The 27,879-nt window shown below is 41.5% G+C and overlaps 6 protein-coding genes across 7 annotated transcripts in view; 3 read left to right on the forward strand and 3 right to left on the reverse strand.

Moving 5' to 3' along the window:
• Positions 1-6: 6 nt before the first annotated feature.
• On the reverse strand, positions 7-1,560 carry LOC109486558. The gene is made up of 3 exons (XM_019790410.1): positions 1,492-1,560; positions 785-1,198; positions 7-267 (listed from the first exon to the last, which is right to left on the reverse strand). Exons 2-3 carry the CDS (start codon positions 1,048-1,050, stop codon positions 39-41), a joined length of 495 nt encoding a protein of 164 aa, XP_019645969.1. The 5' UTR covers positions 1,051-1,198; positions 1,492-1,560; the 3' UTR covers positions 7-38.
• Positions 1,561-1,740: 180 nt separating this feature from the next.
• Positions 1,741-3,782, forward strand: LOC109486553. The gene is made up of 2 exons (XM_019790397.1): positions 1,741-2,059; positions 2,936-3,782. Exons 1-2 carry the CDS (start codon positions 1,785-1,787, stop codon positions 3,165-3,167), a joined length of 507 nt encoding a protein of 168 aa, XP_019645956.1. The 5' UTR covers positions 1,741-1,784; the 3' UTR covers positions 3,168-3,782.
• Positions 3,783-7,862: 4,080 nt separating this feature from the next.
• LOC109486410 lies at positions 7,863-10,450 on the forward strand. The gene is made up of 2 exons (XM_019790248.1): positions 7,863-8,736; positions 9,769-10,450. The coding sequence occupies exons 1-2, from the start codon at positions 8,174-8,176 to the stop codon at positions 10,133-10,135; spliced, it is 930 nt and encodes a 309-aa protein (XP_019645807.1). The 5' UTR covers positions 7,863-8,173; the 3' UTR covers positions 10,136-10,450.
• A 615-nt stretch (positions 10,451-11,065) lies between these two features.
• On the forward strand, positions 11,066-13,591 carry LOC109486482 (translation initiation factor IF-2-like). The gene is made up of 2 exons (XM_019790315.1): positions 11,066-12,262; positions 12,637-13,591. The coding sequence occupies exons 1-2, from the start codon at positions 11,862-11,864 to the stop codon at positions 12,824-12,826; spliced, it is 591 nt and encodes a 196-aa protein (XP_019645874.1). The 5' UTR covers positions 11,066-11,861; the 3' UTR covers positions 12,827-13,591.
• A 193-nt stretch (positions 13,592-13,784) lies between these two features.
• LOC109486259 (rho GDP-dissociation inhibitor 1-like) lies at positions 13,785-22,692 on the reverse strand. Of its 2 annotated transcripts, none has more exons than XM_019790011.1 (6): positions 22,572-22,692; positions 17,523-17,718; positions 17,218-17,298; positions 16,946-17,022; positions 16,558-16,621; positions 13,785-16,214 (listed from the first exon to the last, which is right to left on the reverse strand). In XM_019790011.1, the coding sequence occupies exons 2-6, from the start codon at positions 17,701-17,703 to the stop codon at positions 16,018-16,020; spliced, it is 600 nt and encodes a 199-aa protein (XP_019645570.1). In that variant the 5' UTR covers positions 17,704-17,718; positions 22,572-22,692; the 3' UTR covers positions 13,785-16,017. The 2 variants fall into 2 exon arrangements, with proteins under 2 accessions (XP_019645570.1, XP_019645580.1); XM_019790021.1 differs by having other exon boundaries at positions 17,523-17,715; positions 22,572-22,662.
• A 756-nt stretch (positions 22,693-23,448) lies between these two features.
• Positions 23,449-27,879, reverse strand: part of LOC109486320 (THO complex subunit 4-like) — a 4,770-nt gene continuing 339 nt past the window's right edge. The window contains 6 exon segments of the mRNA XM_019790140.1: positions 23,449-24,264; positions 24,571-24,721; positions 25,722-25,818; positions 26,084-26,231; positions 26,511-26,675; positions 27,858-27,879. The exon segment at positions 27,858-27,879 is cut by the window's right edge and continues 50 nt beyond it. Coding sequence (XP_019645699.1) covers positions 24,253-24,264; positions 24,571-24,721; positions 25,722-25,818; positions 26,084-26,231; positions 26,511-26,675; positions 27,858-27,879 — 595 coding nt within the window. The 3' untranslated portion in view covers positions 23,449-24,252.

A 27,879-nucleotide genomic window follows, 5' to 3' on the forward strand; every position in this document is an offset into this window, starting at 1 on the left:
ATACTTGAGTAGATGATTGTACCCGACGTGTTTTATCTCTATGAGGATACAGCATCCTCGTAAGACGGAGGCGGCGGCTCGGGCTTGCCGGCTGCATCAGGGCGGACCGGCGGGGCGTCAGGCGGCGGTACGGCTGGGTACGTCTGAAACCGGGCTTCGTGGTAGGTGGGCAGATCAACCTGTAACGTATCGTCTCCTGCACTGTTACCCGTACCCGTGGCCCGGCCCGTGCCAGTGTTGGTGGGAGTAGCGCTCTCGGCATACAAGCTGATGGGGGGAATACATGTTGACAGATATATACGTTAATACACAGAAATTGCCTTCTCACATTACGGGCAAACTGAGATAGAGCACTTTTAGAACGTCTCAGAACTAGTTGTCTCTAATAAAAAAACTAGTAGTATCCAATCCAACACACATAACAGATGTATGCACTCTTTATTTCCTCACATCTATAACCTGTTGGGCGCTCTAGTTAACACCTAACACCCTCTAGTTTTGGGGGTAGCCCGGGGCAAACAGACAACCGTTCTAAACCTCCGGAGTTGTTTAGAAAATACCCGTTTGTACAATTGTCAGGAAACACTGTTGACAGGAAAGACAAATTTTCTGCAGAATGCTTCAAAATGGAACCAAGATATAACAATAGTGAATTTCCATGCTTCAAGAAGTCAAGACATTATTCTCTATCTTAATTTGTTTTGACTAGATAACCATACAGGTGGCAATACTGTCTGTAGTGCTGACCTGCCCTTACTAAATAGTGAGGTAACACGATACGTACTTATGCATTGCTGCCGCCTCAGATCTCCGAAGTCTCTCTTGTCTCCTCTGCAGGGTCACATAACAGTTGAGCATGGCTACAGCAAACATGACCAGCAGGGCCAGTAGGACCAGGGACAGTCCCCAGAGGGAGGGGAGGGCGACACACAGCACCAAGCCGACAAACAAGACAAGCACGGCCGAGATCAGCACGTAGCGAGCGTACTTTAGCCGCTTGTCGTCGTCCTCTGTTGGCGCGAAACAGCGCCACTGAATGATGGTGGACATGGCTGACGTGGGTCCGAAACGGTGTCACGGCCGCCTTGCTGTTTTCCTCTCCCTACAGCCTTGTGTACATTGTCTCACATTGCAGTTCCAATGATCATGGCATTGAACGGTCCACAATATCGCCTGCCTCACAACGTCTACAAGGGTGCTACAAAAAAAAGTAGTGAAATATTAGAAAAAGAAAGAGTTAACCGTAACTTAACGGGTAAGCTAGTACATAAACTGTGACTATAATGAGGAAGGGTACTGGTTCATTCCGTGCGCTATTTGTCACGGATGACTTATTGCAAAGGTTAATCGTACTGCACCTAGCTTACTTCACCTCAAAGCGCTGCTAGAATTGTAATAGCGCATTATACCTAAGCATGCCATGATCTATACGTATCAAAAAAATGCGGTAGTGGACAGAATACCTAACCACGTAGCATGAAAAGGCCTTACTTTTATGGTTACCTAGCTGACACCTGTCCGTAAACAACGAACAGAACTGCGATGTGAGACCACTCCGCTCGAACCCGGAAGCGCTTCACGGTTACAGAGGCTGTCCGACTTGAAGATCATTGAACAACATTCAGTCAAACTCAGTACGTCGCACCAAATCCTTCTATTAATGTAAACCCGTCGACTCAACGTTAACTTACACTGCAGTTCTTACTCTACAGCACGAAGAAATGTGTTACTAACAGTGACAACAGCACGACCAGTAACGTTGGTACAAAGTACAATGTCGTAAAATGATCGGATGGCGCACATTTCAGGCCTTAGAAGAAGACGACAAACGACTACGATACGCTCGCTACGTGTTCATCGCGGCAGTGGTATGGCTGGGCGTGGGTTTGGCGCTTGCGTTCAGTGTGGAACCCATGGCGATAGGCATAGTGTTGGCAGTGCTGCCGTTACCAGTCATAATCTGTTACCCGGTGTTCAACTGTTGTGTGAGCATTCAGAACGAAAACAGGAGACGGGCCAACCAACGGCGACCTGGGGTACCCCCTACCGCACTTCTCAAGTACGTATCCGAGTGTCAACACCTTTATATAATACATTGTACAGCCATTTACGTACACGAAGACAATGTGCCAAGAAAATATTGGTCTAAACATTACTGGTACTATTCTACATAACAGCCTTGTCAGACCAGCAACAGGTGAATTGATACTGAAGTTACGTGCATGTAGCAATAGTTTACGCGTTCATTTCTTTATCTGTTCATGAAGTTTCCGAAGGTATTTTGAATAAGGTGAAGGTTAAAAGTATGGAAAAAAAACAGTAACAGACATGACAATGATGCCAAACGTTAATTTGGGAAATAGCTCAGTTACCTAAGGTATTAGTACTAGCCAATAGCCGACTAGCTGGTGGGTGGAAGCTTAGAATAATTAGTAGGCAGACACTGCCAGGCAGACAGGTTACTAAACTGTCACCAAATGCAAGAGCTTGGATATAGTGATCATGGATGTACATTTCAGTATACAAGTACAACGCAGACCACATTAAACAACGATCCAGGATCCGCATACAAGTGAAGTCGGCTGACTTGGTATCTTTTATATCTCTGAAGTATAAGACGTTAGACGTAAAGCACATAAATTTTCTACAAAACCACAGTATCTTCGTTTGTTCAATCAAGTCTGTCATAAAAGTTTGTTGTTCCTCTGTTGTGTATGGGATTCTTTTGAATGTCATATTTTTGACAAATGTGACTTACGTATATTGTAAGACATTTGCATACTAGGTAATGAAAAAACGGGTTAGCAAATATATGGGGCGTTCATTCACAAGTACTTCTTCATGCTGTCTGTACTTTCAATCTGCGCTTAATTTGCAACCTATCGTTTCTTGTAAACCGGCGTATCGCCACATTTTACGTTCCCTTTTTCTGCAGCTTGTATCCCGAAACTACTGCTGCCACTTCGAATTCCAACACACCTTCCCGCCCAGGTACGAGTAATGGCGGACAGAACGCTACTTCACAAGGCGCCGACCTTCCCACGTACCGCGAAGCTCGTTCCACTCAGCAGTACCCAGCCGTACCGCCGCAGGACGTCCCGCTAACCCGGCCTGATGCCGGGAACGAACCGCCTCCTCCATCTTACGAGGATGCTGTGTCAAATTAAAGTCGAACCTCTCAGGAATTGTCTTATTTTCATGGTGAGATCTAAAAGGCTTAGATGTGCTAATGGTATTCATTAGAATGCTACATGTATGGTGCTGGAGAAAATAAATACTGTGTTTCCATATTTTCTGAGCATATGTCGCATTACAAATCTATTTGTATTCCTTGCTAGCATTAAAGAGTGGCAGTAGGCAAATAGACCTCTGCAGTCAATGACCCGTTCTGTTAGGTGTTTGAACATTCAAACGAACTTGTGCAGCCAAGCATTATACACCTCGCATTCAATTTGTAAGAAGAAGACGTAGCTTTGCAATTAGTTTTCTACACTTTTGTAATAAAAAGGAAATTAATTCGTTACACACCGCATTCATTTTAGCAATAAAATTGTGGTTTTGTATTTAATTTGCGACACATCGCATTCATTTTTGTTATAAAGAAATTGTGGTTTTGTAGGTAATTTGCCTTGTCCTCAATCTATTACTTGTTCTTCCAAGTCAGCTTTGCCAATACAGATGATTGCAATTTTCTAGTGTAACATAAATGTATATAATGATGTAATTTCTATATGATGAACATATGTACAAATTGCTACGTATAATCTAATCTGCGAATTCAAAGTGATTGCAGACTTAAATTTTATTTTATAAATCTATTTGCCTCAGTTGTACAGTGTTTGGATTGCTACTGATTTCTGTGTTTACTATATTGTAGCCTACATGCATGCACCTTAAGGTTTTTCTTTGGCATATGTTGTCAGTCGGGGAACATTCTCGTACTTAGTATTCTGTGACTAAATACAGGCGTTTGATATATCGTGCTGAGGCCAGCCCGACGCAACGTACTTAAAAAAATCTCTTGCTCAACAACAACATCAGTGTGCATCCAGGCTCGACAAGGATGGGGTTCGGTTTGGAGTGATCCGGAGATTGTTTCGGGCGTAAAAATGCAGCCGTCGCAGCCTTGTTCGTCGTCTCATCAAGAGGGCACGCCCTTCGTCTTCAGAAACCCCGTGCCCAAACATTTTGCGGGCTGGGTCTCCTTCCTCGGAATCCTGTTCCTAGCGGGAGGAATATTCGTACTGAAGAACGACTATCTCTCCTCCGTGGGAGGGAAAGTTATGATCGCTCTCGGCCTGCTCGCCATTCTGGGGGAGACAGGAATCAACTGCTGTCTGAGTATGGCCAAGTGGAAAAAAGGCTCCGGAGCAGGTGAAGATGGGGGACGGGAGATGGGGGATTGCCAGCTGGTCACAGCCGCTTCTTCAGCTTCATTAGCTCCAGCAGCGTCCCCAGTCGAGCTGAGGGGACCGTCTCCAACCCACGGTTCGTCAAGGTAAATGCCATAGTATCCATACTAATGATATAGAAGCACGTTTTGTAACGGAATATGTGCCTCATGCCTTACCTGTTGAGATATATTCAGACTTTATAGTCTATGTACAGCAATTCCTATACGCGCGTCAAAAGGGGTGAACCAGAAGTGTTGTGTTTATGAGCGCCGATCGTCATAAACGGTTTGAAATGAGAAAATGACAAAAAAATCACCGCAAAATTGATGTATTAATCAGCCATTTAGCGTCCATGAAGTCGCGGCGTCGTTCCAAAGCTGTGTGATTAATCTTTCAGTCACGTCCGCCGCGTTTTTCAACCAACGTTAGCCACCATACAACTCTCCTTTACATGTGAAGCACATTCTGCAATACGTGATCCAATTCTCCAAAATTATGTGGTGTTCTGGGGATATCCAGCTAGTAATCCCCTCAGACTCACACGCACTGAGGGCGTTTAGCCACACTTACTCTTAAGTCGATACAATAGGACGTTCCTTTTAATTCAAACTAAACCACCGCGTTATGCGTCGGCTAAATAGATCTGGGGCATATATTACTTAAACTACATCAAAGACCTCTACGTAATTAAATCAGCATTAGCCGTCGTGGTAGGAATGGATACAAATTGCTTGCCATTGACATATTCTATCTCGATCTAAGTGGTTTTTCCGAGAGATGAAAGAAGCCGACGTTCTACCTCCGGGCGGCCGCTCCAATCTCTTCATCTCCATTTCATCCCCATAAGTCACATTGAAACATGACTCCCTTTTCCTGTCTTTATTAATCGATGCATCTTCTGATCAAGATTAGAAAACTTTTTCGATGTTCAGTCATTCCCTGGGGGACGTTTTTTCCTATCTGCGACGCTGTTTCAAATGTTGACGCGTAGAACATATGTTACACACGCATGTCGGAAAGACCTCACTGATAAGCGTGTTATAGTTAGGTAGATTTCAGGTTTCTAAACTGTCTGACCTGATACATTACTATCGCTTCTGTGCATCAATTTCAGTTACCTAAGCATCCAGTCTGACCTTTGGTAAGGACAAGATAAATTGGGCGCTTTTTTATTAGTTTTTTTTAATATTTCCCCCTCAGAAATCTCGTTGCTCTACTCCCGCCTAGTCCCTTGATTGTGCGTTTGGAAGCGCCCAAACGTGACGACAGGGCGGCCACGGAGGTGAAAAAACCCGGAGGAGCCGACCGCCTGTCCGACCGTCTGTCGCTGAAATCCTGCAGTTCCACAACTAACATCCGAGCATCCCCCACAATTAACGTCCGAGCATCTCCTACAAGTGACATCCGAGCAGCATCTCCCACAACTAACATCCGTGCATCTTCCACAACTAACGTCCGAGCATCTCTCTCAACTAACGTCCGAGCATCTCCTACAACTAACGTCCGAGCATCTTCCACAACCAACGTCCGAGCATCTCAAGACGAGATCCCGCCATCTTACGAGGACGTCGTCAAATCTGCGATTCAAAGAACCCAATTGTGACGTTCTCGTAATCTTAACAAAAAAAAGAAGACTTCGATTATTTTCTTAAGCGCAAAAGCTAATGCAGTCAGACAAGGTCGATGCAAAGGGACGATGCAAAACGAATCATGATCATCTCTAAACCAATAATGTGTTAGTGGATCTGGACGTACATCCACGCCCACACTGTCTTCACCTGCTTCATGTGGAACTAACCTTATTACTACAGGGCTCGAAATACTGGGTGCATTTGCACCTTATTATTGCACCCGAATTTGGACCTGTGTGCCTATTTTTCTGGTGCACCCAAATATTTTCGTAGGTTTACATGTGTAAAAATGTCAAACGTATAGTACTATACAGCATATTCTTAACAAGAGTCAGAAAAATAATAAAAGCATTGTAATAGTACCCAACAAGTTTTTTTGTGCACCCAATTTTTTTAGGTTGGCTGCACCAGTGCACCTATTCCCAAAATGAATTTCGAGCCCTGCTGCTAGCTACGCAGAGTTGCTGCAAACCCTCTGTCTGCCTGAGACTAATACCAGCATTTTGACATGCAGCTATACAATATACTCATTCCGTATACACGCACGTCCACAGAGTTTATCTTAGACATTTATTGTTAAAGTTGAGGCTTAGCACAGGGAGCTAGCACAGGGCATGGAACACTTTATCCGTTCGCGCTTCAGTGATCAGTAGTGTCGCCAGGAATTTCCAATTTTCCCGAAGATATTATCACATTTACATTGTCCACACCGACGGCAAATACAGCTTGGCGACTATCATGGGAGATGGCGCTGTACAAAATGGCGTGACTATAAACTGAGAAGGAGTTTAATTTGAAGGACTCAACCTTTTTGACTTGGGTTCAAGTTGAAACGTTCTGATAATTCAATACGCTATACTGTACATTGGCTCAAGAAGCATGTATGGAAAGAGTTTTGACTATGGACTATATATTCTCTATAATATACAACATTTGTAAACTGATAATCTGTGTGACTGTGTACATGACATGTATATGTTGAGTGTTGAAGTCGCTATCAGTTTGCATTACTTATTAATTATCATGGAGGTAGGATTGGAGATTCTACCTCCACGGAATTATTGACGACTAGATACATATCTACATAATTGTCTGAGAGTAGATATCTGACATGTCTCGTTATGACTTCGTCTTCCATGAATCAAACAAGTGTACATAACCTTGAAGTGGTGTTATATCAGTAACGTTACTCCCGTTCATGTTACGTTCTCAGGTAGCGTCATGTAATTAATTATGATGTAAAGGTAGATGTAAAATGTTCATAAAATGTGACTGTTACTGACGTCGACTGCGAAAACATTAAAAACTCAAAATGCATTGTTACTCAAGTTGTACCATCACATACTCAAGTTACTCTCATAGTAACAGTCATCTTGTAATCGTGCCATTGGTGAACTGAAACCTTCCTACTAGAACCTTCGTACTACTAGTATTTTAACCTCACAAGTATGAAAACGGGATATAAAGCCATTAGGAAATATAAGATAGCCCATGGTACGTTGAATAAAGTATTTTGAGTAGTTAATACTAGTGAACGTGTCTGTTTTGGTCTCCTGTGTATGAACGTACGGCCATACTGTTACACCAATTAAATGTGTTGTAAAACTATATCCTGTTTCTGCAAACAATAGCAAAGAAGGCGACGGCACCCAGATGTATATATGGTTGCTCTCAAAGCACATAATTTTACAAGTTACTTTTCAAATAAGCATCTTCAGTGAACCTATACAAATATGTTGCTTTGATACCTTTTGCATCAGCTAGTTTGTTTTCAGCGAACGACTGATGCACGTATTTGAACCAAGTGCTTTACTTCCAGACGCCCCTGTGTCAAAGGTCATACGAGTAACGCAAATATTATTTACTCAAGTAGAGTCGAGCTCGACGAGAAGTTTACGTGACGACTGGGAGAAAACTGCGCCGCGCGAGACTGTCTTGTCAACATGCCGAGTTGACTCAAATCTCTGTGGTAATCATGAGGGGAAGAAGGCCGTGTTGGAACGCAAGAAAAGGCCTTTTGTGGAGGTTTACTTTGGTCTGATTGATAGCGACGCCAAGGCTATAGGCGGCACTTCCCTTTTTTTGACGTGGGGAGGGCAGTGAACTTTCCCGCCGTGGGACTACATGTAAGTAGCTGAATGGGGGAAAATGGGGAAAGGGCGGCGCCACAACGGCAACGGTCAGTCTAATGGAAGGAGGACGAGACCAGACGAGCGTCGGCGGGCAGGCAGACCGAGTGGAGGCGAGAATTACCGGACCAGGAACCGACTAATGCGCCATGAGTTCAGCCGTCTCCGCGTGTCGGCGAACGTGTCCCGTCAGGGCGGACAGGGTGTCGTGTTGTCCCCGGTCAGCACACTCGGCCAGCGGGCACAGAGAGGATGTCCGTGCGAAAACCCGGGCCCCATGGCTCTCTTCTTCGTTGCATTCCTGATATTCCTACCCGGAGCGATCATGACGGCGAACGGGTACGGCGAACCCGAAGCCATCGCCCGAAGAGACCCTCTCCTTATCGTCGGTCCGGTCTCCATCGGTGTTTCTATACTGTTGATGTTGTTATCGTGTGGTTGGAACCTTTATATTCAGAATAACGAGAACGACACAGAAATTGACGTAGAACTAGGTGAAGACTGCGGCCCGGCCTCCCCGGATCCGGCCAGCTTCTCACCGCCGCCAAGTTACGATACGATCGTACACGAGGATGAAAACAGGTATTAAAAGCTTATGTTTATGGGGGAGGGGGGCTGTGCGTCCTTGGATAGCACCAGCTGTTACACCACAAGCTACGTTCGTTTCCCCTTCATTTGAAACAGTAAAAACTGCCCGGGCAAGGTGATATTCAATAACGTTACACATCGAATCGCTGTAGGTTACCCATATTGTATCAATATTGATACGAACAAGGGTACGAGCACAGCAAAACAAACTGACCTATACAGTATACTAACACCGCGTATGCATTGTTTTCACTTAGAAAGGCAAGAACGGAACTACTAAGCTTCAGTTTTTATCCACGCTCGTGTATGTATTCATGTCAAAAACGGTGACATGTGTCATAAAGGCAAATGTTAGATACAAACAAAACAACCATATCAAACTTTGACCCCCACAAAAGCTCCGAATGGAATGATCTGCATTTCCTCTTGCGTGGGCGGGCCTGTGCAAACTTCATAGCTGTTATAGTTAAACTCTAGTGTATGGTAATCTCCAAGCAGATCCCTTTCGGTGGTAAAAAGACAAGTATCAAATTCGCCAGGCAGTATCCATTAGCCAGAGAAGGTCGCCGGCCACCGACGGGTGGGATTAGCGACAAAAAAAGGCCATATATTAAAAGCTCTGCTTTGAGAGTAGTGTATGGCTCCTTGAATCATCACCCGTAAATCCCGAAAAACTAAAAGCAAAAACGAAAAAAAAAAAGCGAAAAACATGGTCCCCCACCCAAAAAAGATTATATTTATGATTGATGAATACTTACTTTCGTAATGATTTACGAAGCGTAAATATTTTAATAGAAAATTTTATCATGCCCTGGAAAATTGAACAATACAAATTTCATGTTATTGATATTGTTAAAATAAGCCATTATTCATCAAGGCCTAGATGTCACCTGCCGGCCACGCATGTACGGGCATGTAATTTGATATGTTGATATTTTATTTCCTTCGCAAACGGCCCATAGATCACTCACCCCCTATCCGGTTACGATCTTTTATACAAATTGATGTTTTCTCCCGCATGTCTAGGTTCAGCTTCCCCGATCAGCCGACTATACATCAAGAGGAGTGCCCTGGAGAGGCCACGTCCTCGGCGGAGACTCCGCCAGCTCCGCGCGTTGTTCTAACACTTGTCGAAATTCCAAACGATAATTGCACCGATACTGGTGAGACTACTAGCGACTATGACCCTTGGGTCGCGAGGGAAGACTTGGAGGACTTGGACGAGGACATCGTTCATCCTCCCCCGTCCTACACCCCAGTCGACCCGACCAACACCGCCTCGTCTGAGGATCTGGACGACGTGTTTGAAGAGGAAGACGAGGATATCGTCCACCCGCCGCCGTCCTACGACGAAGTTATGCACGTTATACACGAGAGAAGTGACGATGTATAACATCAAGGGACATCCACATTCTACAACAGTGGCTCATGAACCATTACAGACAAGTGCAATGTGGATGTTGTGGTCTCCAATTGTAAGCCTGAGGCTTGATTGAGATAAGCAAGGATGACTTGGGAGCGTGTGACGCCCTCTTTGTAGCCAGATAAATGGGGGCCCAATTCAAGGGCTAGCTAAGCCGTTTTTCTTGGAAAATGGTAATTTTGGGGTGTCGGTTGGCACACCGTACTAAGATTACTCTCTCGGTCAAGTTATATCGGTATACAGGTAAAATTGGAGGAAATGAATAAACACCTAGTCGTGACCGGATGCCGATTGAACCTTTCCGACTCTTGTGAAATATTAAATACGCGCTTCCCCCAGCCCACTATACCGGCAGTTTTTGGTTCCTTGCCAAGGCGGAGCATGCCTCGTTTTGAAAGAAATTCTACGGACATTGCAGAGTTGGATTCATCTATTATATAGAAATAGTTTAAACGTGAATAAGTCATTCTTTATGTATTATCGAAGGAAAGCACGTAAAATTTGACACACACTGCTGTTATGCTTTCACACGCCGCTAGGACCGCTCCGAATCGTTATGGTGTTTTATTGATCGAAAATTACTAGTTACGTCGGCTTCCGTTAACCTACAAGTGCTAAAGACACCCTACAAATACCACTATAAAGTGCCTTACAGAACAATGTATACGTCTCTATATTTATCCAGACTTCTATGATCACACACGACTTTAGACTTATAAGACAGAGATTATATTTTATTTTCCTTAGATTAGTTTTTATGAAGCAAAAAGTTTCTATAAAAATTAAGGTATGTATCTTATATTCCAAAATGATTATTGAAATAAAAGCAACATAATCGTAGCAACATGCATTATCTGACTCAATTGCTGTCAAATTTAATGCGTACCTATGTTGCTCGACTGAGCTGGGTGGATGGAACATAGTCGGACACAGTTGAGTAGGTTCAAAACGGAGAAATGTTGAACAAAAACGGAGAATTACTCAACAAAAAAAGTAGAAGTAGTTTGATTAACAATTTCCTTGTCCCGGGAGGGAGATACATCATACTAATTATAAATTTGGGAAAAGACCTAAAATCTGTAATGCCTGACCCCTTTTTAGATGACATACTCGAATGACAAACTTAAATCTATTTCCCCTGAAGTGTAATCATTCTTCTGTCACAGCTGCGCTTTGTTTCACTTTTGGGGAATCAATCAGCGCATCAGATGGATCTTGGGCTCTCTTCGTCTCTAGCTCCAGCCTAATTGGGAACCGCGCGAGGAGCCCGTGTAACACCGTGGCAGCCTGCCAGCACCACCTATATTCATGCACACATCACTTTTAATGCGTGAAAGCTCGGGTAAACTGGATGGGTAGGTTGTACTCAACATCACCTGACTGTCGATCTGCCCTGCGGCAGTTTTCGGGTTTCTTGCACTAGTTGGCAATCCCGACATGCCCTGGCAGCTCAGGTTTGAACAATCGTTCAGGGACCACCACAGTTTTTGTTCGAATAGTCTCTATTTGAAACTTTTTGAAGACTGTTTACTAGACATTCCGTCTCTCAGTAAGAATTTTGGGTGCCATAATTATGGCTAGTTACTAGAATGACTCATTATCACGAATACAACATGGCTGGTGGCTTCTGTTGTGGCAGTAGAAGGCTACAGCTTTTGTGACATCGACGACTACAAGAGTACTGTGGACAGGAATCATGTACCCGACAACAGGCACTGATACGAGTGCCACCAGACTGTCCATCGCTCAGAGACTGGACCCGGAGCTGGTTAAGAACCTCTTTGCTGCTGCTCTGTGTCTAGGAGGCTTCATCGTGACGACAATAGGATTTACCACCGAGTCTGTCACCCCGGCGATGTATATCGGTCCGCTCATGCTGGCCGCATGTTTCGTGGTGTGTCTGGTGAGGTGTGTGCAGTGGCACAGCGACACACCGATCTCAGGCGGGACTACACAGAACGTGGGCCGGACGGTGACTGCAGTACCGGCCGGGCAGGTGGTTACAGCGCGCCCTGCTCCAGCTGTGAGTACGTCGCAGCGGCCTAACATGGCGGCACCTGCACCCGCCCAGACCTGGTCCTACCCTTCATACTCAAGGTGACGTAACAATTCAGTCATCCTTATATTATGTGCGTCAACATGGTCGTCAGAGAGTCGAAAATATGAATGTATGACCGACTATGCCTACGTATAATACTTGAAGAAAAAATTCACAAAATGACGTCGAAATTGACTACTAGGGTACTTGTACATGTAGTAGACACGCGGAAGTTGTTTGAAGCAAAAAAAAAATGAGCAAAGTTTGTGGTAGATATGATCGTGAAAATTCATGCAACAATGAACCTTTCGCATATATACACTGTGTATACACAGGCTTCACTATATATGAAGATCCCCCCCTCGACTGGTTGTTCTAATTGTGTTTGAACGACTCGTAGTCACTCTGACATGTTTCTTTGCTGATATTGCAGATTTTCCCTGATGACTCGACCTACAGAACAGGTGCCGTACCCTCCCGCGGTTGTCCTACCATCGCCGACGTCACCGTCCGCCCCATCACATGTACACACCGTCCTCCCACCGTACACCCCTGCCGCATGGACCGGCGACGAGCCACCCCCGTCTTACGACGAAGCAACAAAACAATACAGTGAGAAATGAAAGAGAAATCTGTGTATACATGTAGCATAAAATATGAATTCGAGGGGATTCATTCCTCAGATAACCGACATCTTGCACACGTAGCATTAAATACTTTTGGACGACGATTTGAGTTTTTTTAAGAACATTTCAGGGACATAACTTTTCACCAAAGAATGACACCAGAGGCGCAGACGAAATAAAGTCGAAATCTTTCAGGGCATGCGGAATGCCAAATGTTTATATTATCATCCACTTTAGTGCCGGGCTTTGAATATCAATACTTACCAACTTGTGGAGGTACATGTATCCGCAATCTTTTGAGTGACTCGTGCCAATGGTACATAATATTTACTGGTTATCAGTGTACATGAATTATGGCCAGTGTGCCATGTTGATTGTGATAGTTTAAGATAAATGTAAATATAACAGATACTATGCACCTAACACGATCATTATACCTCACAGCTAAAACATAACCTTCTCGGTGAAGGTAATAACAGGAGAGAGAATGCAAAATATTACTGATTATAATAACTAATTGTGAGTGGAGTGAGACATAAATTAGAAAGTAAGGAAGTATTCACCAATTAAGAAGAAGCTGGTTTAGGTCACAGTTCATTGGTACTCACAATATAACGTGTGTAACCATTGAGCTGTTTTCAGTATTAATAATTACCATTAACATTGTTTATAATATCTTTGTTTCTAAGTTCTCTAAACGTTCAGCTTGAGAAATGCAGTATAATATCTGGTACCAGAATATAAGTGAATACTAGTACTATTATGGTAGTACTATAATACTAGTACTATTAATATATATGCAAGATATCTTGTCTATCTGTCTGTCAGTCAGTCTTGAAAGACTATGACTTAACTGTGCAAAAATAGGATGGTACAGTTAATTTTATCTTGTAGTATTCACAGAAAAAAAGAGAATCAATTTGCTGCACCAAGTACAAATCAAACAACACGACAATTTGCAGCCTCTTCATTTTTATTCTTCCAGTGTCTAATACATAGCAGTACACGAAGCAAAATAGACTGATCTACCCACTCTGACATACAATACACATTCCTGTTGTTAGCATTACATGGCATGGACTACTATCTTCACTGTACCCACACCAGGCTACTCCCAAACTATCAGCCTGTTCATAGTAGGTAGTGGATTCACTCTCAATGCACAAATGACAACACCTGACTGGAATGTACAACTCATAAAGCAAGGAAAATGAACACAGATGTCACAACCACAAGTACATAGCAGGCTTGGCAGTTTGGTGCTGACACAAGGAGCAATGGGGTTGTGCATACTCATTTGTAGCACCCATAATTGTCCAGCGAAAAATGGCACTTTTCTGTCATCAGTGGAATACTAAAGTGTAGAGCAATTCTGTGATGACAAAGGCAAATACTAGCAGGTCTGTCCAACAAAACTGAAGTGTGGAATCTTTCAAAGCATGTTGAAGGGATTAGGCGTTCCAAGTATTGTTGCTACCACTGGGTTTAAAATGTGGCCAATGACATAGTTCACTAACAGAAAATGGGACAGGTCATTAGTAAAATATGCATTTTAAGTTTAAGGAATGTTTTATCAAATGCCTCAAATGTTTGGACGGACTGAAATATCCTGTTTTTCAATTACCAATCAGGTCACACTTCCCATGCTAAATAACAATTCCTCAAATCAAACAAGATCGGAGATAACTTTTCTTCTAGTGTCTGTTTCCTGTTCTTCCCCTTCATTTTTAATCAAACTGTGTGCACCAAGGAACTTTACTGTTACAGCTGGAATTATGAGAAGTGGACACCTGATGGCCAACAAGAGACAGAACCAAGAAATTACATTTCTGATTCATTTCCTTTGCACAGCTTTTCAATCTGTGGTCCTTACCAAGAAAGTGTCTTGTCAACACTTGTATGTCAATGAGTGGGGAAGTGGTTTGGAAGCAGAATTTGGAGCAGTCTACTCAAATACACCATCCATATCTCATGCAACAGACTGGAGTGTATTATCCAGAAAGAGATACTCATTGATGTACAAAAATGTATGTTTAGTTTCTAATTTGGAATATAGAAATGATCTAAACACAGCATAGGAAAAACATTGATAAGAGTTATGACCAGATCATCAAAAGGAGAGGGCATCCCAGGAGACAAAATAAATTTTCTGACATCCCCTTGAAAGCTATTTGGTGCTGCTAAGCTGGATTACAAGAAAACTACATTAAATGTAGGCACATTCACACATACAAAGAAGCAAAGCAACGATTTCAAACTACATGTATACTTCATAACTTGCACTGGATCCTACTGTTTTATAATCAATAAGAAATGCTTTCTGCTACACCCAATGTATACAATCTCTCTTACAATATAATTGCTTGCTAAATATCTCTTCTCAAAACCATACATACTTGAGATTATGGATACGTAGAAATGCCACATCTTTCATTACAAAAATCTGATGACTGATTCTGATACAAAATAGTGTGGTGGTATGTATTCCAATTAGTACCACAATTTCAACAGAACTTGTAAATCAATGTCAGACAACATGGATTCTGTTGGATTCTTTACAAGGCAGAAATTTTGCTTTATATATGTAGAGCTTTGGTGCAAGTTAAATTAGGTATGTCAACAATGCCATCAAGCAGTTGCTATTTGAACTGCAGTTTGATCACAAAGCTGGTAGCCCTATTCCATTGCTACAAGTTTTAAGTTGATGATTAGACTGCACCAATATAATCACTGAGCAATTTGCTTCTCTCCTTGTTTGGTGGGTGAAGTAATATTCAGCAAACCTCAAGCATGTGATTATCTTGACACAGACATCCATACAGTTGTTTTAAGTATCTACTTTGCTCATCCAATCATTGTCAGTTGATTTAATGCACTTATGTCTCCTTAATCTCACTACAGCTTATACAGCTATGCAACCTGCCTCTGAGCTCACCTACCAATCCTCTCACACAGGAGTTAGCTGGTGAAGAAAACTCCAACATGAATGATTACAAATGGAATAGTTGTTTTCGGCAGCAATTGTTGGAAACATCAAAATAAAAAGCTGGCCACTGCCTCAACAAGAGAACTGGGAGCTGAGCTCAGAGGTCAATATCGATGTAGAAAAAGAAAAAAAGTGAGTATGACTAGACTTCTCACTACTCTATGTGTCTAATGGTAAGTTATGCAGACATGGTTCACATGTGTTACTCCCAGTCTTTCTTGATGTCGAACGCCCAGTCCCACTCCAGGTAGATGTTTTTGTCATCGTCGGTGAATTGACTATGGACCTTGTAGTGGCCACGAGCGACCATGCCGGAGGGCGCCTCCTCTATCGGGGTCATGTACGAGTGTGGCGTTTTCACCGGCGGGTAGCTTCCCACCATGTACTTGGACTTGTCCACTGTTAACAGAGAAGAGAAAGTGTTACAGGACATAAAATAGCTCCAAACTATCATGTTTCCCTGTAGAGGTCTTAACATAAGTACACATGTACTATGATGTGAGGAAAATATTACAATCCCATACAATGTACAGGGCTAATGTGAAATCTTCTTGTCCTCCCTCTTAAGCTTGCTTGGGTAAGGATTCGTGGTGATGAACATCTTGCATTTAGCAGCATGCTAAATGATAACCTGCCAGTCTTGCTCTAGTATATTAATCTAAATGCATCAACACAAGCATCACCCATGTGACTGTATGTGCGATAAGAGTACATGTACTACTGGGTTACATAAGGTACCCACCTTTGATTCCTTTCCTGGTGCTTGTCTGCACGTACTTCAGCCCCGTCACAATTTCATGTTGGCACTGGGGGAAAAATGGGGTAACAAGATCTCAATGAATTCTCAATGTTATGATAAATCCTATCTTTCTCTATGGTGGAGTGACAAGATATTTCTTCAAAAGAGTTTTAATGTTAGGTGTTTGTGAACTCACTCCTAACAATAATGAGAAATAATTTCTTAATATGTGTTTTCACTTCACAGAACATTATGATATGGCACACAACAGCAAAACATTCAATTTTTCATCTTTTTTTACCCTGGCATATGACAATGAGTTGTACAGAAATTTTTCTTTATGCTTTCAGGAATATAGATTAGAACTTTTGTCAAGGGATCATGTACTTACCCTGAAGACAACTTTGATCCTAAATTCCACCCCTTCCTTGATGATGAAGGGCTTGTCCTTCAAGGTGCTCAGGTCCGCTGTAAAAGTACATGTAGGGTTGCATTTCAGAATGTGCTTCTTACATACTAAATGTGAAAAAAACAAATTGATATGCAAATTCAGATATACACAACATGTACACCTATTGTTTGGATTACTCTCCTATGACTGCAGAAATCATATATAAATTTACCAAAGAAATAAAAAAAACTGTAAAAAAAACGGTGTCTAACCTCCAGTTAGGTCCAACTCCACATCAGTACGACCACCCACAACCAGAGCCATCTTCAACACTCTTACTCTGGCTGGATCATCTGAGGAAACAACAAGGATCATCAGACAGTTATAGACATGTAGTAATACAGACTGTACAACAAGGACACATCTCATCAGATAATCATATCATCATGTAGACAGTTACAATGATACAAGCTTGTGCTCTAAAATGTAACAGAATGAACAAGATGAACTAAATTCCATACTTTCCTCCCTATCTAGTGGCATACTCAATTTTGCCATGTTAAAACTAGCAGCTCACCGGCTGGGGCGTACACATCCTGGAGACCCAGCTGGCTCTTGTAGGTGTTCAGACTCTCGTCCTCGGCGTCCAGGGTTTTAATTTCATCCAGAGTTTTCATGGCTGGAGTCTTGTAGCCGGGAGTCTCCTCTGGTTCCTCCTCTCCCTCAGCAATGGCCTGGGGCTCCTGCTCGTCTGCCATCTTGGTGTAGTACTACTGCAATAAGGAAGGGGGCAGTGTTTAAAACATTTCAAGATGACTGTACACTGAACATATTAATATTATGTCAGCACTATTTATTCTTTGTCACTACAATACCTATGAGTGTGAACTAATATAATCACAACTTACCCAAGTTAGTCATAGGACTACCAGTATCTGGACCAAATGTACCACTATTAACAACTGGCACCAATCATATATAATTGGTTACTTGAGCTACAATTGGTTACTTGATCTAAGCTAGTCGGGCTGATTAGCTTTATGAGACATAATGAATATTGGCACACACTTCCTCCTCATGCTGACATTCTCTTTGAATACGCTTCCAAACGTAGAAAACTGGATTAACAACATTTTCAGCATTCACATCAGCGTTAATTCTCACAAACATCTCAGCCAGTCCTGTGATTTTCTAGCCCTGTTTGTTGGATGGAGTACAGTCTGCCACTATTTCGCTGTAGCCTATCATGTTTATGTGATGTTTGTTTAAAAACTCAAACATGGCTTCCAGCAGGGGCATGGGGGAAGTTGGCAGGACGTGGTTTCTACCACCCCAGTGACCCTGCCTCTCAAGACATCACTCAGATCAGCCATCTTGGAATCAGAACCCTCAGATCTTCAAGTGGCATTGACCTACTTACATCTTAATGTACAGCACATGTCTATGTAACATCTGTTACATGATGGCCTGACTTAAATTTTAGAGAAGTGTCTGTCTCCACCACGGGTCGACTGGAGACACTAGAAGAATTGTAATAAAAAGACCTGTCCTTTACTTCACACGTACAAAAAATATAATAAAGCTTGCAATTTGCAACAAAGATATGTTGATGATCACATCCATTATACAAGAAAAAGACATAATGACAGACTGAGACAGAAGAAAATCTTATCAGACCAAACCTAAACAGAGAGGCATCCAGGCTAAGTGGAAATCTATGTACCTGATAGCAGTTTTCATCCAAAATGCAGAACTTCATGTTTACAAAGCAAATGGCAGAAAAGAATGGCTCACTCTGCAGCTGTGGTATCTTGTTTATTGTGAATGCCCAGAGCTAGCTGAGTATGTTATTTCCACAGCAAGAAGCAAATATTAAGCATAGAGATTTTCAACATTTTTTTCCCTTTCAATTTGGATTTGTTAAAAGGTCATGAGTAGAAATGTACATCAATATAATATTCTGGACTGATGGTAATTTTGTAGTCAAGCAGCCTGATACTCGCACAAACAAAGCAGTGAAATTCTTTTCCAACATGGACACCATGATTAATACATGCGCAGCCTACAGACTATTCTGTATGTGGTACGTGCTGAAGCCAGTGTAAAACTAATAACCTTGCCATTTCATCTTGGAGTGTTGCCTTCTGCACTGTGTCTGCAATCTAATCACATCACCTCTAGTCTACCAAAAGCAATCATCATAACTTCAATAGAAAAGCTCAAAGGCCACAAGATTGAGACCTTTGATTTGAAAAAGGACTTTCAGCAAAATTTCTTACTGGCATGGAGGCAAAATTCAATTTGTCACCAAATTCCTGTTTACTTTTAAATCTGCCTGAATTCATAATAGTATGTATGCAGGAGACAAATTACAGAGGCCTTTTTATTCTAAGTACTAGTACCTTGTCTGACCATGTAACAGTAAAACTAAAAGCGTGAGTATATGTTATTGCCATCAGTCCAGTGACAGAATAAGGCTACAAAAGACACAAATATAGCCCTGTGATCACCAGCTATGACTAATGCATTAGTGACATCATAGCTTTTATTGGGGCTCTAACTGCAACCAGGGAAAATCCAACCTTTTCGGTGCATCCCCTGGGTATATCAGGCAGACATCACTGACTCTCATGTCTGTCCAATTGGGTTACATCAAACAGCAATCGCATCTCTCTCAAAATTAATGACCTATTTACAAAATTGCCTCTTGGCTGTCTGGAACAGTTGACAGCTCTCTCTCAGTTTTTATGGAATGAGATTCATTTTATGTTTGTACAGAAGCTGTCCATGTTCTCATTCAATTCAGATGATGTGACACACTTGGCCATGTTCCAAACTTCCAATGCACGGAAAGGAAGCAACTGTTTCCTTTTTTAATCTTTTATGAGAATCGAGTTTGGCACAACAAGAAACATGGCATAGCGGGACTTCCTGTGACACTACACAAAATGTACAAGATGTTTCTGTGTTTTTCAGGGGGTGCATGATCAAATACTAAGTTCTCCCAACCATGAACTGTGACCTTGTGAAGTCAAGCAGGCTGGAAGATCAATTTTCTGTGGCCCTTTCCTGTGATCATGTATCTGATGGAGAGATAGTACCCAAATCACAGGACATGTATGTCAGACAAACAAATGTTCCTCTACACTTCAAAGGGAGGGGAAATCTGAACCACAATACTAGATCTTGAACACAGATATAACAATACTTGTACTTACAGTTAATTCTTTCACAGTGCTAAGTAACAAAAGTTTGTCCTATTAGTACCTAATTCTCAACTGGAAGAGAAATCGAACTGTTCTTTATGTCTTCACAACCAATAAATACCCTCTGATCGTATCCAAGTTGGTCCTCAAATAGCTGCAGTACATGATTGGCTGACAGTGTTTAACAGTCATTAGAGATTTATGGCTTTGCCAGCACAATACAACGTCTCAATCTCCTCCTAACAACGCTGCCCAAATTGGTAACCCTTGGAAAAAGGTCTCCAGGAAGCAAAAGGCCAGGGGGACGGCACTTGTGACCTGCTGTCAAGAAACATATTGTTTGGTACTTACTGTGTACATTAGAATAGAAATGCACTCATTCATCAGAACTGAGAAGTAGACTCAATAGCCTGATATACTGTAGAACTCATTAAAGACCTAGCAAATTCAATACCTGGTACTGACTAGACTGCCAAAGACTCAATTCTCTGAAACTGTACTGTTGGGAATTTCTGTATATCAATCAAACCACTGCCAATATATACCATACTAACAACCACTACATACAGGTGTCAGGTCACAGTTCCCTATTGATGATACATGTGAGTATTCATCCAACAGTGACATAACTCCTTACATTACAGATCCCTTTGTTATTAGTTTAACATGTCTATAGTCGTGGCAGCAGTACAGATTTACTAGCACAGATTACTAGCAGTAGGCTGTTGTACAGTAGACCAGGCCTGGCACATTCCACAGTAAGCAGCACCCCACAGGTTTAAACAAACACTGCCATGACCCATTTCAGAAGGGTGACCTCAGCTCAGAACTTCTAAAATCAAACAGCATGGTGCTATGTTCACAGGATAAGTTAGTGCCAAAATCATACTACTAGTCTATCCTAGCTATAGTGCTACTTATGAACATACCAGCATGGAAGAGGAAGCCATGACATAAGGCTATATTGCCTTATGTTGTGGCTTCTAATCTTCTACCATATTAAAATACAGAAGAACTCTACAGTACAGTATATATAACTTGTGATACATGTACTGCAGTATGAGAAAACTTCAACTTGAGAATTGCTGGAATGAATCATAATCCATATCATATACGATACATGCAGGAAATGAGAATCCATAGGACATACATAACAACTGCCCTATCATCATGCCACCCCCACTTGAAATCCAACAGTTTGCTCTGACCTGACAGTGGGTGCTGTTTGTTTTAGTGACTATTCTCTCATGCCACAGTACACTCCATTAGGACTGTTGTGACTGAACCTTGAGCCTCAACTGTCAGGGAGCAACCAAAAATCTTCTTGGGGGAACTTGAGTTTACTTAAGTGCACTACCAATAGTTCAATGGGATATGCATGGTCCTTTGTAACTTAACTGAATTGAAAAAAAAGGAAGCTCATAGCTTGATCACAGCTGCACATGTAACATTTAATTTACCGGTAATCACTTCATAATTGATGTCCATGTCAATTAACAAATTAATTTCCTTGTAATGAGATACAGGTCAACAAAACTTTCACTATTTCACACATCATAAGTTAACCTATGGCAACGTATTTCAAGTTTAACGTTAACGTTACAACTCAACAATAAAATACATGCACTGAAATGTCATTCATTTCAAGTAACAGTAATTTCAAATAGGAAAATATGAGCTTTTTTTCTTCTTCAAATTACGCTGTTTTGATCTTATATAAAATGCACAAACAAGATGAAAAGGCTAACATTAATGCACATGCCATTACCAACAGCTCACGCCTGTATAATTTATCAGCAACACTTCCTCCTTTTACAGCGCTTGTGTGACATCATGTTTGCAAGGCAATCAAATTTGTACCAGTCGTGTTGTTTAACCATCGGAAAATGGGAACAAAAGTGCAAAGCAAATCTTACCGACGATGCACTGCTGAAATATCCGACCATGGAAAATATTGTAATTATTGAGATAAACTTTTCATACCTTCACTTTGCAATCTTATGGAATTTGTGTTGAACGGTCGACATTTTTCTAGACGGCGATAAATTTGCGATTAATACACCTGCCCTAAAGAGTTGCATAATTTCATAAAAATTATAACTTCAATTGGTTCAACTTCAGGCCCAAAACATCGGCGGCATTAACACGACTTTGTGGACAAATACTGCAAGGGTTTCACAACTAACCGGCGATTAGAAAATTCGAATTTTCCAGACTTGGCCCTCCCGTGATATTGTGTCATGCATGCCTGCAGCTGCCCTCCCCAAGGAAGGAAGTCGGCTACCGAAGCACGGCCACCCAAACTTCGCCCATAGAGAAAATCACTAACATCTACGCGATCCTCTAAACTTGTAGGCTTTCAAACTACACACGAAGTGGAGCAATGTACGAGTGAAATAGTTAGAAGGTGACAAACTTACTGGAATGTAGAGCTTGTGATAGAAACAACAGGGAACTCCACCCCTCGATCTCCTGATGTCAGGTAAATGGCGGCCGGAAATGGGGCTCTACGTCTGATCGTCCTCCGCGTTTCCGCCCAAGCACAGCCCGGAGGAATGCGGGCGATCAAGAAAGTAGTCCCAGGAACGCAGGCGTTTTGGCAGTGCTTCATGTCGTGACTGCGTGCTCGTTTATGGGAATCATATCAAAGATTTCTTTAACTTTTCAGACAGAAAGGGTTATAGAGTGTTCTGTTCAACAGTTTATGCCTACAAAGTTGCCTGCTTTTCTTGAAATATCTGTGCCAAAGTAGTTTGTGTCTCCTCATTAAAACTCAATGGTAATGGACATCGGCATGTGTACTATCACGTGAACATTTTTCTCATGTTTCAGGTTTACAATGAAGTTTTTGTCACCTTTCGATCCATAGCTGCTGGTGTGCAGGAATGTTTATGCAAGTTTATTTCAGACCTGCTGTTTACTATTCCTAGACTGTCCTCAATTTTGCCACCAGCTATCTACATCAGTTGTACTTGGCGATCTTTTCACTCACTTTTATATCTTAAAATTCCTGATCCATCATTATTATTATAACATTAATAACCAACTCAACTGTTGGTATGTAAAATGTTGGTGCTGCCTACAGGAGTTAAGATCAAGTCAGCCTTAGATCCACTGTAAAACTACCGACATAGGTCTTCACCAAACTGGTTCAGAAGTCTTCAGCTTACAATGACAATCGACTGAGAACTCCCAAGTTCTTTACTCCTATAAACTGTGGCCCGAGACAGGCATTAACTTAAATGTTTTTGATCCATTGAGTAGTGCCACAAATGAACAGCATTTCTACAGTCTTGGTTCACCTTTTAAAACTGTAATTTATTACAAAGGAAAAAGAAATACTGACACACTTCATCAAATAAAGAGAGACAAGGTTTGCTTTGTGTATTTCTTTCTGTAACAAAGTTTCCCCACTATTTAAACACAACAAGGTACATGTATGTTTACATACAGACTAATGTTCATTAACATCACAAGGTTAAGAAAAAACAAGGTGCCCAAATTTTCCTAAGTTAAAAAGTATAGAATTAAAATCAAAAGAATTCTCTATGTAGGCAAGGTACAGTTTCAAAATATGTCGTAAATCAACATATTGCTGAGGATATATTTGATTTTCCTTCCTTCTCTACTTCTCTTCCATGTTAACAACTTAAAAATAGTATAATGGAATATGGTGTTTACAACAACAGGTACATACCTACAATAGTACTAAACTATATGAGTGGAATAAAGTACAAATGAAGACACTACTGATGACCGAATCTTTTCATGAGACTTTGGAAGTGTCAATTTTTATGTTCATGACAGTCTACTAGATCCATACATGTAGTAAAGAGTGACTTGTGAAGATTAAAATATAACACAGATGGAAGTTCTTTTCACATATGCTCTGAAGTCACTGTTTTGTCATACATAAAAATGGAAACACAGTGGTCATGACTACACCAAGGAATTACAAAATATTGACCACTGTTACAATGTGCATTTCTGTTGTATCCTTTCCGGTAGTCACTGTACATGTAGAACACCAACTAATCTGGGACTGTGGTCTGAAGTAAGGATTGATGGATGTGCCCCCCTCCCACTTGATCCACGAGTTATCTAGCTGTTCATCTGCAAGAGAAAACAATGGTTAGATTATTGAACTTTCGTCAAGGAACCACATAGTTCTTACAAAACCACAACTTAAAGCAAACATGATCAATCCTTCATCTTTGATTTGCAAAGAAGTTTTTCTATCTCAAATGTGCAGTGCTGTTAAGTGTTGGAGGTATTTAGTGCTTATTCTAAAGAACAAGAAATTCATTTCTCTTATGTCATATGACACCAGTGCAATGACAAAGTACACATTACCACTGTTACATCCTCGGAGTAAAACTGCTATCTACCAATATCTTTCATGGAGTAATCTGTCCTTACCCCAGCATTGTATGCATCTAGTTCAGCGTCCAGCTGCTCTGCTGAGATGTTTTCTCTGCTCTTGCCTCCACGGCCGCCCCTGCCGCGTCCCCTGCCCCCAAACCCACGGCCTCTGCCCCCGCGTCCTCTACCCCCACCGTAGCTGCCGCCGCTGTGGACACAAGAATTCATGTTAGACAATCAGCCTATCACATGTATTTTTGGCACCAGTTGATATCTTTCATCAAAAATCAATTCTAACAACTCAACTGGAAACGTTTCTCGCATGTGAAGTACATTGATTGCCAATTCGTTCCTGTACATTGCTTACATATCTGAGTTAAGTACTACGCAAATTATTATTACAGTACTGAAAATCAATGAACTTTGCAATACAAAAACTAAATAGTAAATGGGCTGATGAGATAAGGTAGGTAGGCAATACAGGGAACTAAGGAAGGATATCTTAAAATTTATCGCAACAGTATTGTCCATTAGACCATGCCATGAACAAAGTGTATACAGTTAATAATGTTTGTTGTCTGTAGGCAGTGTTATACATGGAACACTAGCTTGTAGTGCCCAACACCTGTAACCTGCCATGTGGTGATCCTGTGTGTTTCTCTAGGTCAGGGCACATGTCCCCACACTTGGGAAGTATCCATGTTTGGAATGGCAAGGCTTGGACATGTGCAAGACCAACCCAAACAACTCATATTCCCATATCATTAGTATCAGACCTTTTACTCTCAATATCTATTCAACGAATAATTTCATCCTAGATTTCATTACTAAATACAAGACTTGAAACTTTCAGACAGAATTTTCAAAACAGTTGCATGTCTGTAAGAAGTCTGGGAAGGTTAAAGTAACATGTAATTATGGATGACTGGGCATCACTTCTTTGTGCTTTAGGAAACAGTGCTAACTACTAAGTGAGTTATAATTATGAGTGGAAGAACTAGATCTAGTAAACTTTTCCATTGCTTAACATAATATAAATCTCTTGCTCCTTTCTTGTAGCCAACCCTTTGTACATACAACAACCCTCTCTTCAAAATGTTCTTTCAGCACACATTATGTATAATTGTCAAATGCGCATTTGTCTCATATCACTAAAGCTTTCCTGTAGTTTTCCAGAAATAGATAATTCACAACCACACAAGTCTTACCCCTGTCTGGCACCACCTCCACTGCCTCCGCCGCCACCACCACCACCACCAGCTGCTGCCAGGTTTGAAGTCACCAACTGGATGTTCATTGACCGTCCTACAGACAGAAATACAGCATGGGTTGTTAGGATAATGTATGTCTTCATATTATGTGCACATTTGTCGTAATCAATTACACCTTTCATTCCAAAAGACCATAATTTCTTTTGTAACATCATCATCTATATTTCTTCTGTCTCTAAAACATTCTTGGCATGAAAATTCATTAGCCTAAGTCCAGCACTGTTCATGATTGCATCTAGTGAGCACAAATACACACAGTGTCATAATTAGTACTTTGGACTACTTCTTGTTTCACTCACCATCCAGTGGTACACCATTGTACTGCTTCATGGCTCTCATGGCGTCTGCTCTCTTCTCAAACACGACATCTGCAGTGCCGAGGCTGCGACCTGACCTGTCGTAGTGCACAGCTGCCTTCTTCAGGTTCCCAAACTCTGCAAACAGCTCCTGTGGTGGGGAAACAGTTACAATTTTTAAAAAAAAAGTATTTTATTACCAAACAGTGCTTTGGACTCAGAGCTCATCTATAAGTAACCTGCTCTAGTTTATCAGAAAAAGGATTTAGTTTTTTATTAAAGTTCATGAACAGTTGTACAGTGCAGTAAGAGGAGTTTCTTGAGAGAACTGGAAGAGAAAATTTGTTCACAGTCAACCTCTTGTTTTTTTTTTATCTTAGATAGAAAAACCCATGACTGGTAACACTAACTGACTATCTAAATGACCCACCTTGATATCTGCATCAGAAACCCCGAAGTCCAGGTTAGATATGAGGAGTTTCCCCCCTGTGGAGATGCCACTGCCTGCCCCCCCTAGCTGCTGCCCCCTCCGTGCACCCCCTCCAACACCTCCATCAAACATGTCGTGTTGCCACACATCTGGCATGGACTGGGGCTGTAAAGATATAAAGAAGGTCTTGAGACAAAATACTATGTGTGCATGTATTCATATTTCATGTCAAAGAATATTAGATAGTTACACTAAGCATCACAAGAACATAATATTATCCATACATAATTAATATTCATTCCAAACAAATGCCAGTCACTTTTGGTAATATTCTGTGAAACTATTGTACTTATATACAGTCATTTATTTATTTTGTCCAATTTCAGATTAAAGTAAATATATACTAGACTCTACCCAGTACTACTTTTTCCCTGGGATTCAAGAAGTAAGTAGTCTAATAGTATAATTAATAATACTAAGAAACAGTGATCCTCCATCACTGCTCAAGACAACTTCCAGGTTCCTCCTGTGTAGTCTGCCCTAAGGAAGTGAATGACACATCATGCTTTTGTCAGACACCCATGATGTTTTAACATGTTCTTTTATTCACATGGGAATAAAACTAAAAGGCCTGTGCTTTTCTTATGGAAAGTAGATGAAATCAGCTGTAAAGCTATTTCATGTGGAGCAATGTGAAACTTTAAAAGGTCAGAAATGTTTTAGGTAATTAGAAATGTTTTAGATAATAATTACCTAAAACATACTTTTTCCAATGGGGTCTGCACCAAAACTTGCTGTAGTGTTACATAACTTGATAAGATTACATAAGATGATGAAACAGAAAAGCCTCGGTTAATGTGTTGAAAACAAAGGACAAAAGATGTATCAGCACCGTAAGCTGTAACACGCCTTGGCTTGAAGGTGTTGTTCTTGTAACGTCTTGTGACACATCATCACCTGTTCTATTCTGTCATGTTTTCACTACCATGCCCTGTTGGCGTCCTCATGTCACACTATTTTGCATGTATCCTGTTTCATGTCGTGGGAGGGGGGCAAATCTCGTGTTCATGTAATATCTTCAGAACCTGGAGAAACTGACCCAAGTGGTGGAAGATGGACCGACTAATAAACACAATGGACGGGTAGATATCAAAACCTGGGATCCAGCCGTCCCTTGACTCGTGAAGTCTCCGTTTCAAAACGTCCACCCAGGTTTTCTTTGTCAGTGGTGGCCATGATGACGCTAACATGGCGTAGCCAGGACTGATGACGATATCCGGTTTGTAAAACTTGTTGACAGAACATGAACAGGAGATGTTCGGGCTACAAAGGACGGGGAATACCTACCCTAGAGTACGGAGCTGACCTA

The sequence above is a fragment of the Branchiostoma belcheri genome, unplaced genomic scaffold (assembly GCF_001625305.1).
Source record: "Branchiostoma belcheri isolate BF01 breed outbred unplaced genomic scaffold, Haploidv18h27 scaffold11, whole genome shotgun sequence".
Taxonomy (NCBI): domain Eukaryota; kingdom Metazoa; phylum Chordata; class Leptocardii; order Amphioxiformes; family Branchiostomatidae; genus Branchiostoma; species Branchiostoma belcheri.

Coding starts and splice junctions, on each gene's coding strand:
- LOC109486410 (XM_019790248.1), top strand. CDS start 8,174: ATGGGGAAAGGGCGGCGCCACAACGGCAACGGTCAGTCTAATGGAAGG. Junction 8,737..9,768: donor GTACACGAGGATGAAAACAG/GTATTAAAAGCT, acceptor CCGCATGTCTAG/GTTCAGCTTCCCCGATCAGC.
- LOC109486259 (XM_019790011.1), bottom strand. CDS start 17,703: ATGGCAGACGAGCAGGAGCCCCAGGCCATTGCTGAGGGAGAGGAGGAA. Junction 16,622..16,945: donor GGATCAAAGTTGTCTTCAGG/GTAAGTACATGA, acceptor TTTTTCCCCCAG/TGCCAACATGAAATTGTGAC. Junction 16,215..16,557: donor CACCAGGAAAGGAATCAAAG/GTGGGTACCTTA, acceptor CTCTGTTAACAG/TGGACAAGTCCAAGTACATG.
- LOC109486553 (XM_019790397.1), top strand. CDS start 1,785: ATGATCGGATGGCGCACATTTCAGGCCTTAGAAGAAGACGACAAACGA. Junction 2,060..2,935: donor CCCCCTACCGCACTTCTCAA/GTACGTATCCGA, acceptor CTTTTTCTGCAG/CTTGTATCCCGAAACTACTG.
- LOC109486482 (XM_019790315.1), top strand. CDS start 11,862: ATGTACCCGACAACAGGCACTGATACGAGTGCCACCAGACTGTCCATC. Junction 12,263..12,636: donor TCCTACCCTTCATACTCAAG/GTGACGTAACAA, acceptor CTGATATTGCAG/ATTTTCCCTGATGACTCGAC.
- LOC109486558 (XM_019790410.1), bottom strand. CDS start 1,050: ATGTCCACCATCATTCAGTGGCGCTGTTTCGCGCCAACAGAGGACGAC. Junction 268..784: donor GAGGCGGCAGCAATGCATAA/GTACGTATCGTG, acceptor TCCCCCCATCAG/CTTGTATGCCGAGAGCGCTA.